The sequence below is a fragment of the Mastacembelus armatus genome, chromosome 1 (genome assembly GCF_900324485.2).
Source record: "Mastacembelus armatus chromosome 1, fMasArm1.2, whole genome shotgun sequence".
Classification (NCBI taxonomy): domain Eukaryota; kingdom Metazoa; phylum Chordata; class Actinopteri; order Synbranchiformes; family Mastacembelidae; genus Mastacembelus; species Mastacembelus armatus.
Window position 1 is genome coordinate 18,093,039 of NC_046633.1, and position 17,906 is coordinate 18,110,944.

Sequence of the window (17,906 nt, forward strand, 5' to 3'; positions counted from 1 at the left end):
CAGTATTTCTTTAGAAAGGGCTCTTTGTCCAGTTGAAGCTTCTTTTCTCTTTTTATGTGCAGCAGATCCATGCAAATGCTTCCCATTATTATTCTCCATACATACATTTATGTGAACACTGTGTATGAACTAACATTATTCTCAGCTAGATATCCTTGCCCACGGTCATGTTGTCAATGAGAATAAAAAGCTCATCTCTTCTTGCCTCTCTAGTCATCACACACACCTTGTACCAGCAGGTGTATAAGTGGAAGCTGGGTGGAAACCTTCTTCAACCTCTCTGACCTATGTGCCATCTGGCCTTGGCCCTCTTCTCCCTCTTAAAATTCCTGTTGCTGTTTCTTTCCGACTGCTGATGTTTTGAGACACTTCCTCATGTAACACCAGCACCAACCTGTCACCCCTCACTGCTGCTCCCACAGTGCCTCACGCCAGGCCCTGCCGCATCTCCTGGCATTTTGTTCTTTTTCTCACTGTCTGTGAGCTGTTATTGAAATATTTAGCACCTACACCAGCTCACAAGCATGTACTGCCTTTTTCTGCCTGGCTGGATATATATTGGCATGGCAGTATAAGTTTGATCTGTGCAGTGTGGAAGTGCTTCAAACTGAATTTGACCATCAAGGATCTTTTTCTCACTTTTGTCAGAACAAGCAGGTGTATGCTGCCCCTGAAAGATCATGTCATTATTCTGTCCACTGGGCAAAAAAAAAAATAGGAGAGATCAGTGTTATTACCAGCTAGATGGTGATCAAAGTCCAACCATTTCCATTTCTTTTAAATCTTCTAGTGGCTGGTAATAGTGGCTTCAAATGGAAGTTTCCCCCAGTCCAGCTTCAGATCAATTTTCATCTCAGTTTGAGTGCTTCACTGGCCCCAGTGTAGATTTTTACAAGTCACAGGGAAACAATGCTTTCAGTGGTGTTGCTGAATGTTGCAAGGAAGAATTGTTCATAAATTCATAAGAGTGTGGTTGGATCATAACAACCATGCAAGGAGAAAGTCAGTGAAGCTCATCACACATTCAGTTTAGCTGATGAAAGTACACATGCATATCCTACTCTTGCGATGCCACAAATTCTTCAAACTGAATACATTTCAGACCCTCGAATGCATCACTGAATTCCTAGAAATGGTACCAGAGCGTGGAGCTGTTCAGAGAAAAATGCAGTGTCATTTTAAAAGAATAAAGAAGTGGGAATGACAATAGGAAATAAATATACTAACCTTTTGTTTTATTTTTTAAAATTGTACGTTTGATTATTGTTACTTTTGTATCCAGTAATGTATTTGATAGTAAAAAGATACCCAATGCTTACTGACGTCTCAACACTGACTGTGGTTCTCAACACTGAGCACATTTATTTCTTTGAAATCTTTAAAGAGCATCACAGATATAGTTTCAGTCTAAGCTTCTTGTGGGGTTTGGCCTTGTCGTTCATATACCATACTGGGGCAGATTTTTTATATTATGAGGTTTGTCTTAATTCAAAGTAAGTAAGTAAAGAAACTGTAGCTCCGATGCTGACATCTGTCATCATTGATTTCTTAAAAAAATATTTTTTATGAATATTAATTTTGAAAATGGTGATTATCTAAAAAAAAAGTGATACCCGCACAGATATGAAACTTAGTGTAGCAGCCCCATAGTCACATACTTTACATTTTCAAATACAGCAGCAATAATGCCACCAGTGAAATATTTGCTAAACTGTATCACTGTGCATTTTTACTAATTACTTGGTAACTGTGAGGCACAGCAGGAAAATTCTGGAGTACATTCTTGGAGGCTGATAGCTATTATAGAGGTTATTATATGCCAGACCCATTATTTTCACCAATTTTACTTTTTTCACGCATAAAACTTTATTTTAAAATATTTTTCTGAACAAACTGATGTAATTTGTAGTTCTTTAATGCTTCATCCAACTGAAGCTAAATATGACTCATATGTACAGAATCGGACCGTGAATGAGTCTGTAGAGTTTCAACCTGTTTCTTGCTGTTACACTGATGTCCCATGGGGGATGTGTTTAACACGTAACATGTTATCAGGGGCACCACCATGTGGCCTGTAACAAAGCTCTAAATCTTTAAATGTTTCACCATCGCTTACAGCTAGAAATATGTTTTCATTTTCACTTCTGTTATCCTCTTGAATGATCCTCTCAGCAGCGGTGGCAACAGCTTTCAGCAATCAAACTGAATTTTCTGCAGGAAATGAAATTTCTACTCGAATTTTAAGATTTGAACAAAGCAAGTAAGTAGAAACCCAAAACATCAGAACCAGTTACAATATTGACTATGGCTTAATGTGCTCTTCAAAAACAAAAGTCTCAGACTCTTCAAACATGGGAACGCATCAAAATTTGACCATCTGTGTATATCTTTGTGTTGGCAAGCTGACTGGCACTAGTGGGCACATGGCCACTTGATGCTTTTTTGGATTGACTGTGAGCTTCACATTAGCTGGAAGCTTTACTGATAAAGTTTTCATTGTTTTCAGATGCAGGGTTACTTTAGACATCAGAGTACAATATATGTGCCAGAATCAAAATAATATTGCAACATTGCAAATTTCATTGTAACACTCATTACAAATTGTTTGTTTAGTTGATTCGTATTTTTGATCATTTCCTGCAGTTTCAGATGTTGCATCTTTTAATTGACTTTCATTAAGCTTTTTATTTAAACAGTTGATTATTTTACAATATGCTTACAACAAATATTCCAATCAATTTTTTGCTCGATCCTGGAAATGCAATTTACAAACGTTGTTGAGTTTCTGACATTTTACATTCACTGGACCATGAGGAAATTAAGTTTTATAGTAGTATCATTTTTAGCTGTGGAATGATGTGAAATCTTGATGTTCAGCATCTCAGAACTGCAGGCGACAAAAGATGAACAATTAAAGATGAACTCACTCAAGTGTGTTACTATTAGATGATGAATTTGTGACATTGAGTAAAGCGTATTGCTTATTAAATTACAATATTAATAGCTATTATCAAAAAGAAGTTGATGTTCGTAGACAATGTGTAATACTCTCAAATTTACACATTTTATATAGTGAAGTTGTGAGGTTAAGAAAAAAAGATACAAGGTAATTAAGACAAAGGGAGATAGCATTAGGAGACCTTTTAGATCTACATACCAGTATGCACATATTTTCCTGTTAAACTGATTTTTTAATATTTTTTTTCTGATTAAAGTAATACTAAAATCTTCAGCCACACAAAGCAATTTTAAAAAAATAAGATCTTCCAAGAATCACTCACACAATAAATCAAAAGTAAATAAAGCTGGTTACACTATAGTTCTCTTATTGTGAACAAATGCCATGAAAACTAACAATATATCAGTACTTTCTGACTGGCTGCTCTGTGGATGCTTACCGAAGACAAAAACCTAAAAAACAGGTCACAAATATGTTTAAGTTTTTATAGAGGAGAAAAAATGATGACTGTAGCTTTTAGCAAAACTTACTCAAGGAAGAGGAAATAGTGTGTATGTAGGGGAATATATTCTCTTGTGGCATAATGCACATTTGATGCTGTACTAAAGATTTATGGCAGCAGAATTGTTTGTGTGGGATTGAGTCAAAATGAACTGCAGTGTCCATATGCATTGTAATGAATGAACAACTAGTGCAACACTGTGATTCATGAATGTATTTTTAATGGAGCTCCATGGTTCAGAGGGATAAAATCAAGCTTTAATTTCACAACCAACACTCGCCAATAGCATAACTTCTTTGTTGGTTTTGGTATTTTTTTGTAACTTGTTGACAGTGACAAAAATACACACTGTCTTATCCTTGAACCAAATATTAGGGAATGGTATATATATTTGTTATAAATAAATTGGTATTTTATATTCACAATAAATAAGATTTTGAAAGCACAATGTGTAAAATGTGAAAGATCTAGTGACATCTAGGTGGTGAGATTGTAGAATGCAACCGGGTACAAGGGAGGGTACGATGGCCATCACCTTTAAAACAATACACATTTCCTGGTCTAGAGCCAGTCTGGTTTGTCCATTCTGGGCTACTGTAGAAACATGGTGGCACAATATGGCTGCCTCTGTGAAAGGAGACCCGCTCTCTCCTTAGATTTAAAAAATATTTATGGTTACTATATTTCATTTGGTCATAATTTATTGCTTTAAATATTACACATTGAACCTTTAAGTCAGAATTCTTTCATGGCATAGTAAGTAAAACTATATATTCTACTTTACTATGTTGTCATGTAATATGGTTGTGTTATTGGATGTAATACACATATGATATTACTATTATTAATCAGAAAGTTGGATTTTTGTTGTATTGTGATTATAATAACATTTTAATAGCAACAAACCTGCACTCCCTTGTTCTTCATGTGCAGATGGCTGCGTTAGTGAGACAGAGATGCCTACTGTCACTCTTATTACAATCTCTTTCTATTTCAGGAGTGCTAATTAATCAAGCAGCATGTGTGTGAGTGAGCTAGAGTTAAAAGCTGAAAATGATCATCACAGTGTTTATCTGCCATTAATCCGAGTCATTTCCTCCCAACATCAGCAGGATAGCTTTTACTGTTTCACATCATAGTCGAACAAACATAATACCGCTCATCCTGCTGCGGGGGAATTCAGCAGCATAAGGCCACACATATCACTTCACATGCACCTTAACTGGCACACCCACATACACATACATGTACTGGCATGATGATTTTTTTTTTGCATACTTACTTTCGGACTCAAACACTTGTTTACCTGGGAAACATAAGCACATACACACACATACATGTACAGCATACTAAGCCAGAATTTATTAGGTTTAGCGGATGGGCTTTGTTGGTGCTGTACACGCAACTCACACACACACACACACACACACACACGCGCACACACACACACACACACACACACACACACACACACTCTGTTGACAGGTTACCTTTTGTTTTTGTTTGTTTGCTTTTGTTCTGATGCAGGCTGTAAGTGCAACTGAACAGCATAGCTGGATTTATGAATGCGCAGTATGATTTGGCTTGCCCCGTTTATAGGAAGCCATTACTCATTTGAAATGGTTTAACTTTCCCTGTAGCCACACATTACAGAGCTCTGTTATGATGTGGGTGTTGGGTGAGAATCTGTGTGAGAGGGCAATTATTGAAGCTAATTTGGTGGAAAACATATGGGAGCAACTAGTTGTATCCACAGTTAATGATTCAACCTCCTCAGTTTGACTGAGGAAAATACTTACAGCATTAAGTGATGGTTAGAGGCCCAAATTGTGATGACTGTGAGATTCATCATTTATGTATCATTATTACTAATAAAATATGTTTTTATTCTTATCCTTTCCTGTCAAGGTCTTGTTGCAAAACACTGTAAACGCTGTATAATCTATCACTTTCTGTTCTTATAAGCTGTTGTTAAGAAGTTGGCAAAAAGTTGCATATTAATACAGCGATATGAAACAGTGGACAATGGACCCCACAGATGCGTTAAAGTTCCCCTTCTTTACTGCATCACCAACAGGGTAATCAGTTTGTGTTGTCATTGTTGTCAATACAAGCATCTGGTTTTAATCATTTTGTGTCAGTTTCTACTTATATAATTGTTTTGTGTCTCTTTTTGTCATTTTCCAGTTGAGTGATGTTCCAACAGAAGTTTAATTCTTCCTTGAAGGGTCTCTGGTCTGGGGGTCTGTTTTTGACCACTTTTCACATATTAGTCTATTATTCAAGTTTGGTCTCCACCAACTCCTGAGGGAAATATTTGGTTCTGCTAAATGCTTCACCACATACACTAGCTGTCTGTCTGCTGTCCGGTTCTGAGCTGATTGTATACAGTAGTTTTTTATCTCAGCTTCTGTTTTCTTGCCTCTACACTAAAGAGAGCAGTGAGAGTGAACCAAAATACTAAAGTTGTTGAACTGCAAAAACCAAAACAAAGATGGAAAGCACTAAAACCCTTTGTAAAATTCATTCATAGTCATTTGATTGGTTTTTAATATAAAAATTAAAATGATTTAGTTTTAATTACATATATAATTTAAATACAATATATTGCTAATTTTGTATTTGTAAACACTAATGTAAGGAGTCAAAACTAATTTTGTATATGTTGTCATACAAATGCACTATATTATGCTCCTAAATGGACTTGATCTATATTTACACAGCTACGTATATTTAATAATCAGAAACAGAGCAATGGTGGACAGATGCTTCAGGTTAAGGTTTAACCTTAAGGTTTTGCTATTAGCCACATCATGTTCACATGCACAGTATATTACTCCTGTAGCAAAGAGTAGAGCTCTTTTTCCATATCATTTTATTTCTAAAAAGCAGTCAGAGAAAAGTAAAACAAGCCAGTCAAGTACAACAAAACAAATCCCCCAAAGGGAAGAAAAAAACAAACAATAGAAGCTGATAAGGACAGAAGGCCTGATGATATTTACAACAGCAGACATCTTTTTGGTGTTGCAGTACCAGTGAATCACTTGACAGACTCATGGTATTTTTCACACAATGTCAAAACAAGTAACAAAATAAGGATTTTCTGTTAATGGACAGAGAAGTTTCTAAAATTCAGCTAAGGCACACAGAGCCTCCCCTGAAAAAAATAACGGGGGAAACATTAGTCAGAAAAATTTGTGCAACAGTTGCTCGACAATACATTCCAGCAAGAACGACAACAATCTGGCATGTGATTTTCTCTGAGAGGCAAATTGGGCAAAGTTGCTGTCACAGTCCAAAACACAGAAACAGGTTATGTACTTTGATCAATAAACACCGTTGATTCACTCTTTGTGCCCAGTTACTGACACTTCAAAAACTGAATAATTCATTGTCATTTAACCACATCTGTATTTACATGTACAATACATTTTAAACAATATTTCAATACAAAATAACTATGTACATCTTCTTATTTGTTAATCATTCTGTTACAAAATAGGACTTTCACAATGAGTTACATTTATTTAATTTACCTTTTTCCAAAACTGTCATTGAGAGTACATAATCATATGTATTGTGTGATGTACATATTCAGAGCATGACAGCACTATAAATTAAAAGGTGGCAGCAAAAACTGGCCAATGGAAAACAAAATTGACCTATACAACCCAATCCCAGAAACAGTGTAGATTTGATAAGAAAGGAATGATCGCAATTATAATAGACACATCCGACAGAGAGGCAAGGTGAACCTGACATTAATGAACAGTAATGTCTCTTAATTAGCCTGTGCAAAAATACTCACTTAGCTCGTGTGGTGGCTAAGCAATGTTGACAGTCACAGACTGAACTCCTAATTGGCTTCAGACGAAAATTATTTCAAAGTAAAACAAATGTCTGACCGTACCTCTTGTTCAGGATGTGTTGTGGTACAATGGAATCAACTCGTCTCAAATGTCCAGATATGGTCTGATGGCAGAAAAAGGTACTTCAACTGTAGAGTTGAAGAGGTGTCATAGATCAGATCTAATAGATTATGCAATTGTCAATCAAGACACAATATAATATTCACTTGAAATTGTACATTATTGTCACAGCATGAAGATCACTAACCACTCACTATCATTCTGAAACTGACAGGAAGCATAAAACACCAAAAAGCACAGCTTCTCCTTCGATCCAGAAGTTTTCCAATGTTTTTCTTGTGAGGAGTGGTTTTGTCCACCCCATTTGATCAGTAAGGTTGTTAGGTAGCTGACCTCTGACCACAGGTCAGAGTGGCTCTCTCTTGTGGTGCACTTGGCAAACAGCCATGTAAAAAACCATGACGAGAAGATCTATTCAGACAGGACAACACTGACTAACACACAGGTGCGGGCCATAAAAACGTACAGTATAGGTTTGGGGTGTTGGCCTTTGTAAATAAAGGCGGTTTTCTTTACAAAAAAATATTTATCATGCTGCCAAGGCAGCGTTGCAGTTATTTAGTCACTGACTAAAAATATCAGTATTAATATAAACTTATAAATAAATAGTGACTCATGGACTCATCTCCTCTCATTCACACAATTTCTGAGACTTCTTAAATGTTTATGTACATAATAGAAAGTGTTACTGAAATGACTGAAGGAACGTAAAAAAGCAGACAGTGAAAACAAAGATCATAATTTTAAGGTCAAATTAAGGCAGTTTGGTAAAACAACCAAACCATGGACAAAACAATTCTCTCTGTCCTCTACCAGCTGCAACATCTCATTCATTAAATGAAACCACACGGTGTAAACAACCACAAACAAAGCATTGATGAATGTTGAACACTTAAATACCTATATTAAAATGTATATTATAATCCAAATAGTAATCATTCTGAGAAGGCCTGAGTGAGCCCAGCCTCTGCAGTCCCACATCCTGGTTGTGCTGCACTTGCTCATTTATTCTACTGATTTACAAACCAAACTCTCACTTAACTACCAGAGGACTGAATTAATTGGCTTTAATTGTACTAAAATGTTTGTTTTTCAGAGTTTCCTCTTCAAAGGTAAAATTTGCTTTGAATCGCCCTTTTTAAATTGTTTGGTTGCACCTGAGCACTCAGGTATCTTCTTGTTTTGTTAATTTTGACATAAACGTTAAGGATGCATTTTGAATTCAGCACCAGGCCTCAGCACCTCTTATGTATGTCTGACAGCTAAGACCTTACGGCAGCAGAACTTCAATTGCTACCAGTGTCAATAATCAACACTCACATGACCACTGTGGCCCCTGCAGGCCTTTAAAAGCTGACTTCATGATTCATACTGCAGCAAAATAAATGCTTGAAAATTGCAATGTTTGATCACAGTAAAACTCAGCCATGAGAAGAAAAATAAATACACTGAGAAACTGAAATAGCAAAGCCAGCATAATCCCCAAAAGGAGGAACCCCATGGGAGGATCTGAAAATCATTTTCCTCACTTTCTGTCCAGACACCCTCACAAACCTCCTGAAAAAACCCCACTTTTTCATCTGTTTCCCTCTTCTGTTTTCTTCTCCTGAGAGAGGAAGAACACTTCCTTGTCTTGCCTACAACTATCGCCTTAAATAAATATAAATCAACAGTGAATCTTCTGTGCCGTGGCCTCCTGTCCAGCTGGAGGCCTCACTGCTACCTGATGCGTCCATCCGCACGTGGTGCTCCCAGCTGGGATTTGGGGTCCGGACTCAGGGAGCTCCAAGGGTTCTTGGGGCAGGCCTGCATGACAGGGCAGGCAGTAGGACCCACAGCGCAGACATCGGCTGCCTCCCACAGCTCGCCTACCAAGCTGTCTATCCAGTGCTCAAGCTCTGGGCCGGTCAGAGCAGCATTCCTCTTGGCCTGTTCCACGTAGCCCAGGCTGACAGGGATGTTGAGCACAGGGTTGAGGCTGTGGAAACTCTGCTCCATGTAGCTGTTTTTTGCTGGGCCATTGTGGAACTTCAGAGTATCCTCTGTAGAAACATAAGAAGGAAGAGAGAGAGAGCAGATGATGTATGAAGACATGATTACCAGTGGTCAAGGCAGAGGGAGTGCACAAGGGGAGAAAGAGTGGAAACAAAAAGGATAAAAGGAAAATAGGGAGACATGACCATTAAAATATCAAAGCAAAGAACATGAATCATTATTATCTGAAAAGCTTAAACTGGTTGCTAATTGCTTAATTTGATTTTCATGAGCAGGCTCCCTAAATCCCATTATTTGATGTGGTATGTCAAGCCACTGCAATGCTGACATTTTGAAAACAGTGAGACGTCAAGCCCCGCAGGAAGGCAGAAACGTACACACAGCTTCTCTTTTAAACTCCTTCTCCACCCTGCGTTCCAGTGAAGCTGTAAATTCCTCACTGGCCCTCTAACTGGGGTGCTAGCCATCCCTTATAAGCATGGTGGTGGAACACAAACTCCCTCTCACCCAGATGGTAGCAGCCATCAGCACTTTTCAGCACCGGTGTCAGAAAGATGCAGTCATACAAGGCAAGGCATGTTCAGCTCATATCTGCTAGCTTTGTGGTAGATGTGTGTCATGAAGTCATGCATCCTTGTGGAGTTTTGGGTTTGTGCATAAAATGTTGCAGTACACGTGTGTGTGTCTGCTGCCAATGAAGGAGGAGGCCACTTCTTGGCACCGCATGTAGGAGGGAAACCTGGAGCCAGACATGGCAGTAAGTGTGGGTGGAATAGCTAAGATGAACGCACACAGAACTCACACGCACACACACAGACACACACTGCGAATTAAATAAAAGATTATTAGACAAAAACTATAATCTTTCCTTACAGACACACAGGTTCTCTATACAATAATTATGTTTTTTATATTGTAAAATATGATTATAATCTAAGTCAACTAGGTAAATTGTTCTGATGCACTTATATTGGAACATCAAATGCGCATTGATTTCTGGTACAAAAGGTACGTGCTTGTGTATGCTGTGTTTTACTTTTCTGATAAAACAACTGAAATGTTTTATCACTGCTAAAGTGCAGTGTAACAGAAGCACACCTCCACTAACAAAAGCCAATTAACTGCCTCAGTAATGTCAGAAACAATTATCTACAGTTCACTACCATTAAATACTGGTCATACTGGAACAGTGTATTGAGTTTAATAAGCATGATTTTATTCTGAAAGCAACTTTTCATTTCAAAGACTTCTTTCTATTTTCATACTGGACTGTAGCTTTGCTTTAAACACTGTATGCAAGTGCATTTAAAGTGGGGTATATTTTATATATTTATACACAGAAAATGTTTTAACTCAAACTTTTCAATTATGCATTGCTATATTCCTATATAAAACAAAATGTATTAACACTGGTAATGTAAACACAGCAGTGGCTTATTAAATGTAAACCACACTAAGTAATTAATGAAACTCAGCAGCCCTACAGGTAGTGATGGAAGGCACTACTGATCATTTATATTACCATATACAAAAAAATAATCATCTCATAAGATGTGCTCTAGAGTACACAACACTGTAAAAATAGCTACAGCAATAAAACACCTAATACGATTTAGAAACACATGCAATAACAATTGATACTGTTTACATTGCTATTGTGGCATTTTCTCATGTAAAAGAACAGAATACTTTTTCTTCCTAAGCTTATTGTAGGCAATAACATAATGGTTAGTTTTTGTTCAAACTGTTAGAGAAGTCTTAATTCAACTTTATGGTTATTAAGGGTCGGATGTTGGATATTGTTTTATGGTAGGAGTGTTTGTTGTCCATCTGATTTGTGTCAGTGGTTCACAAACAAATTACCAATGGGTCAACAACTGCACCTACTAAACTTGCAGCATTGTGTATCTGATGTGTACCTGATATCAATCCTATATCTGAGCTACAACACTACAGGAAAGACAGCTGACTGCAGCCAAACATAAATTGGAAGCTAAACCATAATTATGTAATGCAAACACACCTAAACACCCAGAATGTAATAATGAATATTTAACACACACTGTCATATAACAGAATGCCTGCTGTCCACTGAGACAAAAGCTGTGACTTTTTTGTTTCTTTTCATCATTTAAACGGCTCAGTGAGATGATTAAATGGAGAAAGACGCGATTATACTGAAGCTAGCGTCAACTCTCATGTGACTTTCAGAGTGAACTGGCTGATTATGGAGTTGAACAATGCAGTATTGCCCCTTATCCATGCTGGCTGATTGATTTAATTGTGTCATTGTTTTTGGAGGGCTAACTGTGCTGTTGTTTAACACTCTGTTTAGTATGTATGAGAATTCTGCTGGGTTATTAAGGGTGACTTGATGACAAACAACCAGGGTCTGCAGAGGCCTAGAGGCTTTATTAGAAAGGGCACCGCTGAAAATACAAGGGTCTGTGTGTGTGTGTGTGTGTGTGTGTGTGTAGCTACAGAATTTTGGGAACACCTAAACTAGCAACTGTTTCTTCACAGTGTTACTTTGTTTTTGTAGGTGTTCATGCAAAAATAAAATACAAAAATGCAAACACCAGTATGACCACTATGTGTTTTCAAGCTCTATATTTTCTAACTAAATATAATTGTCAGATAAACACACCAGAGTAAAAAGTACAGTATTACCCTCTGACATGTAGATGAGCAGAAGAAATAGGTTGCATAAAATTAAAGTACTTGTACAAATTGTAAGAAATTGTACTTTACTACAATATATCAACAAACGCCTATATTATAAGCTTCATAAATATAAGGTTCATTGCAGGACTATATCGTGTTAACCTGCACTGTGAAGGTCTATGCACAGTATGCATCTCTATATGTAGTGAAATGTTTGGTATTTAGAGGAACACCTTAGGTTTTTCTTTTTGATGAATGATTATCTACTATTTAGGAACAGCATGGCAGTGCAATAAGTCTAGCAGGACTATTAGTACAAATAACACAATCAATAGTCATTTTGTGTTATGCTAAGACTAAAACAAATGACAAGTGCTAGTTACAAATCAGCTTTGTGGCAACCACAGAGGCTCTTTCTCACCTTGTCGTATGGGCTGGTGCTTGTTATAGGCCAATGGGGCAATAAGGAAGTGCATCTCAGCCACAGGACTCCAGTGGTGCAGGATGCGGACACTCCAAACTCCAGGTCGCAGAGGCTGGTTGAGTGGTGGGTGATAGTGGGTGTACTCTGCACTGGTGTCAATCAGAATATCATAGGTTGCTGCGATGACGTTGGTGGGATCAATCCACACAACTGTGACGGTGACATTGGGACCTTTACTCCACTTCTGCATGCCCACAGTTTCATCCATAGGGCCCATCAGGCCGCCAAAGTTCCTGAACATACGTTCTTTGGCATCCCAGTCTGTACCGATCTGACGGTGAGAAAAAAGGATGGAGAGAGAATAGTGAGTGACAGAATGGGGTAAGAACAGAGACAAAGAATGAGGCAAAGGCAAAAAACACAAGCACTGCTGCGGGTAGTGCACAGTGATCATGAATAAGTAACATACACACATGCATCAACATTTGACCTTATTACTAAGATAACCAATATCTGCATTGAATTGTCATGGGAAATAATCTTCAACATCCACTTTTCATCAAACAGCACCACACTCCAGACCAGCCCTCTACACAGAGGTTATACAGTGTTATAATATGTTATAATAAGTTGACAAGCATGACTGACTGTTTCCTGCTGCATGTTTAAGTTTTATTTGTCCAGAGCTGCTGCTATTACATGTCTAAGTACATTTATAACGGAATATGAGGCACGCTGGATGACTAGACCGACCATATCTCCAATCAAATGCATTCCCTCTCTGAACACTTTTCAGAGGTATAAACATGGAACTTAATGAACACCAGTGTGTCCAATGTGAAAAATATATTTGTCCTCAACAGTAACCGCAGTGAAGACGATTATACCAGTAGAAAAAAACTCATACAGAGAAAGATACTGATTATATGCAGACGCAGAGACCACAGCCTCTATCAGCAGAAAAAAAGGGAGTTAAGGGAAGAAACCTCCATAAAAATGAGGTTTTAGTGCTTCCACACAGACACACACAGAAAACTGCATTCTCTGTGGCACTTTTGAGATAAATAAACTGAATATAAAAGTGTAACAGATTATACCAAAGTCAAACATATCTTTGCTGAATTATGAGACATATAGAGCCTCTGGTTGCAGAACATGGAAGTAGCTGCCAGCCTGTTACACACTGGAGGACTGCCAGGGGAACAATAAGCTAATTTAAGTAAGCTTACATAATTAACATTTAGTAGACACAAGTTTGTAGGTTTCTTTGAACTGAGAGTTATACACTATGTCTTTGGAACTTATGATGTGATAACAGAAAATGTATTATATCGCTCTAGACAGGTTTGTGCATTTAAATGAAAGAACGCAAAAAAAAAAAAAAAAAAAGGGAATAAATCCAGAGAACTGTAAAAGCCTTTAGCACCTTCATTACGGTCAAGCCTGTAGCTGAGGAGGTGTTTTCTGTGTGTGTGTGTGTTGTATTGCGGAGATTGCAAAACCTTGCAATATGCAAAATGAGAGACAGGGAGATTGATGAGGAGTAAGGGCGAAAGAGAAGGAGGTAACACACACACACACACACACATGCACTGACAGTGAAAACTGTCTTGGGTGCTGGCAGAAATATGAGAGGGATGGCGGTTTTAGGAAGCGCTCATTTCTACAATGGCGGCTGATTAACACAGCCTCACCCTGCTGGACGATCAATGGCTGACTGGAACTGCCTCTGTATTACATCCTTTGAGAATTGAGATTGCGATGTACAGTATAAATAGACACAACTTGCATAATTTAGACATATCAAGAGAGAGTGTGTGCATCTTGGCTATCTGTAAAAGACATCTCACTCTCATCTCAGTCTCTGGACTAACCTCTGCCATTTCTGCCCCTTGGAACTTGGGTCTTTTCTCTTTAAATTACTAATCAACTCTCTCTTGTCTGGCACCTCTATAGCTCATTACTTTATTCAAGGCTGACTCACCGGCACACACACACACTACATCGCCAATTGATTGGTGGCACTCTCGTTCTAAGCCTCAGAAAGAATGAAGGGAGTACTGACAGAGGAATCTCACTGTAATTCACTGGGAGAGAGCCTGCAGATGTGTGAATACAGTCAGAGTAGTGAGAGGAAGATTCTGAGGATATTCACATGACTCATGTACACGTCATCGTTTTTCATCAGCTCAATGTTTGCTGAAATATTTGAACCATATAAACCAAGTTTAACAATTCATATATTTAATTCATTCTTTCTAGTACATCACTGTGTTTGTGATTAAATTCCAGGTATATAGTCAAAGCAACCACTAGCAAGACTTTGTGTCTTCCATTATGAAAGTGGGCCACACAAGGATTAACTTCTAGCCCCTTTCAGCCTCAGCCTATAGCTTGTGATGAGCTCCACACTCAACCTGTCCCTTCTGTTTTTACCCAGTTAGCTTTGGCTTAAGACCAACACCTAATCAAGCCTTATGCAGATTTACCCTTCATTTACTAGCCACTGTTGGCCTGCCAAAATGAAGAAAGAGCTCCTTCTGTCTAACCTACTAATGACATAACACTTCACATATATGCCCCACCATTCATGTTTAGAATCTATATTATTCCTTCCATCCTTTCCTTTCCATACCTAACAGAAAACATAAAATGCTCTCCATCTGATAATCTGCCTCTATTCCATTCCTTCCTTCTGACCCAGTGACACTGCAAACCTTTATTCCATGTCACTGGCTTGCTGGTGCCCACAGTCTGACACCTCCATTAAATAAGACAGGTCAATTTGATCAGGCAGTGGCATGGACAGTCTACATCTGGCCCTACTTAAAACCATAGAGCAGGAATTCCCCCTTAAGGCTCAATTCAGAGGCTTGTTAGTGGCACATTTTTTTGAGGGGTAATCAAACTCAGGTGTTCCTGAGCGGCACCAGAGGACTCCCCTGGGGCACTGTTTATTCTACTGATGAACTGTGGGCAAGATGGATGGATGCTTGCTAATAAAGATGTGGAACGATGGGTGAAGAAAGGGTGGAGAGCAGAGAGTCATGACAGTGAATATTTTCTGCGAAACACACTTATTCACATCATACTGTTATGTTTGTGTGATCCATATGAGGTTAGGGTGAGCTTGATTTGCACAAAGACTGGAAACATGGGGAAACAGCTACGCAGGTGAAAATATCCACCTGGCAACAACATGACTCTTTTTTTAAACGTATATTGTAAATATTTGTGTGTCATACAAAAGCTGATTCTAAGTATTTTTTTGTAGCTGCAGTTTGTGGAATTGCATTAGATTATATTATCATAATGTGTGCCTATTGTTTTGTCACCTCCTCTACATCCCATGCCACAATATATGTGTTTGTGCCAGAACGAGGACTAAAACCATCACCAACAGTGTCATTCAATCATGTAAAATTTATCCTACACAGAAGAATATACTCTACCTCTCAATGTCAAGGCTGACTTAAGGTGAAATACTAATTTTAACTGTGGTCCTACACTAAATCATGCTATTAAAAGGCCTATAAAGGCAGCTGGGAGGTGGTGGTAGAGGAGTGAAAGAAAGACACATCTGTCTTCCTTTATATCTAGAGGAGGACAGGGAACACATTGTTAAGCCAACTATATGGTTTATCTAGCAAACCCCAGCATATAGGTGGAGTATAATGGGTCATATCTTCCAACTTGACAAAACGCACAGAGCTACTGCTGCAGCTATGACATGCTGTCTTATTTATGCTCTTTCTGCTCTCGTTTTGAATGACAGATGGACAAACTGACTGAGTGACAGTCCCTGCACAGTGCCAGACAGCGAATGCATTCTCAGGCTGAGCATTTAGATAAAAGCCACAGCTCACATCACTTCTCTGTCACTCACAATTTCATAGGCTAGACACACAAACACGGCTTAGTGAGAGGGAGCCACATGGCAACTGGGTGTCTGGATCCCTTTGCGTTCACTGAGACCGCCAGAAAAGGTCAAACAGGGTGTGTTGAGGTGTTATGAGTGTGGTCCACAGGCACAAACAAAGAAAACAAATTCATTCGCAAATTTGTTGACATTTGTGCTTCCTACAAAGCTGCGCCTGATAAAGCAGCGAAAAAGGTCAATTTACATTCACTCAGAAATTTTGTCCTTGTTTTTTTTTTTTTTTTTTTTAAAGACAGTCTGTGGCTGTCACATCACAGCAGAGCGACTGTATCCTAAACAGGCATTGTGGTAAACAGGAACACAGATTAACATAACAAGACAATCAAGGAAAGCATTCCAGTGTGAAGGTGAGAAGACTTTCTATTAGGAAACAACAAATAAGCAGCACAGGAAGCGCTCATCCCTATAAACTTGGATGAATTCAATCAATTTAAAATTTACAAGGGCATTACAGGCACCGGTTTAATTGTGTGGAGATGCGGCGCTATGAGTCTTGGCAAGGTCGCTATAGTGATGAATATAAGGTCATCATGGCAATGAGCGGAATATCCTACATTTAATTATATGCTGAAGAGCTATGTTTTTCCTGTGTGGTGCTGAGGGTTTTAATGGATCTCATTTACTGACACTGGCAATGACTGATTGTTTTGTGACTCATGCCAAACAAACCGACTTAATGTAAATTAAATATAAACTCTGGGTTTCAGCAGCCAATATGCTGACTCACCTCTGCGAACTGTAACCTGCTGAACGTGCTGGTAGGAGGGGCGGTTAGCTTGAAGTTCTTCTTAGGTGCCACCCAGGTCTCCATGGTTTCCAGCTTGCTTGTTGCCAGGTTAGTGGCATGGTGCTTGACCAGGTAGCCCTGGAACTGGTCTGACTGGAAGTAGAGATGCACTGACACTGGGTGACCCATGGGGAAGTACCTGGCAGAGCATTAAAAGAAAAAGTCTGTTAGCAAATCTGGCACCTGCACAACCTGCCTGCTGTGTCGCTTTGGGCCGACAAAGAATATCTAGACTCATCTGGACACAGTCTGGAAGGCACCAGCCTTGGACATGCTAAAGTGGCTAGATGCTGATCTACAGTATGTTTTCAGTGAAGGTTAGTAGAGAGCTGATTTGCTCTGATTGTGTAAAATGCTGGACATTAATTCAATAACCTTTAACAGAAAACCAATTCGTCAAAGACGTGTCAACCGTGGTGAACAATTAAAGTGCAGGTACATCTGAAAACCTCCACCGAACTAGGTAAATATCAAACCTATGCTAATTATTGCTTTACAATGTGTTGTCTAGCTCAAAATACAGTATGCTGCAGTTCAGAAGTGACAGGGCTGATTAAAGAAGGTGTGACAGTCGAGACCACAGTGGTCTGCGAGCAATAGAAGATTACAGAATATTCACAGGCTGTACTGGCAGCAGATTTAGTCTGAGTTCTGATCACACACACACACACACACACGGTCCAAGTAAACACATATGCTTGCGGAA

At 38.7% G+C, this 17,906-nt stretch overlaps 1 protein-coding gene across 1 annotated transcript in view; it reads right to left on the bottom strand.

Annotated features, from left to right (window-relative positions):
- Positions 1 to 6,319: 6,319 nt before the first annotated feature.
- xylt1 (xylosyltransferase I) overlaps positions 6,320 to 17,906 on the bottom strand; it is a 73,315-nt gene continuing 61,728 nt past the window's right edge. The window contains exons 9-11 of the mRNA XM_026304309.1: positions 17,141 to 17,339; positions 12,471 to 12,804; positions 6,320 to 9,432 (exon numbers count right to left, since the gene is read on the bottom strand). Coding sequence (XP_026160094.1) covers positions 9,110 to 9,432; positions 12,471 to 12,804; positions 17,141 to 17,339 — 856 coding nt within the window. The 3' untranslated portion in view covers positions 6,320 to 9,109. The remainder of the gene's footprint in view (positions 9,433 to 12,470; positions 12,805 to 17,140; positions 17,340 to 17,906) is intronic.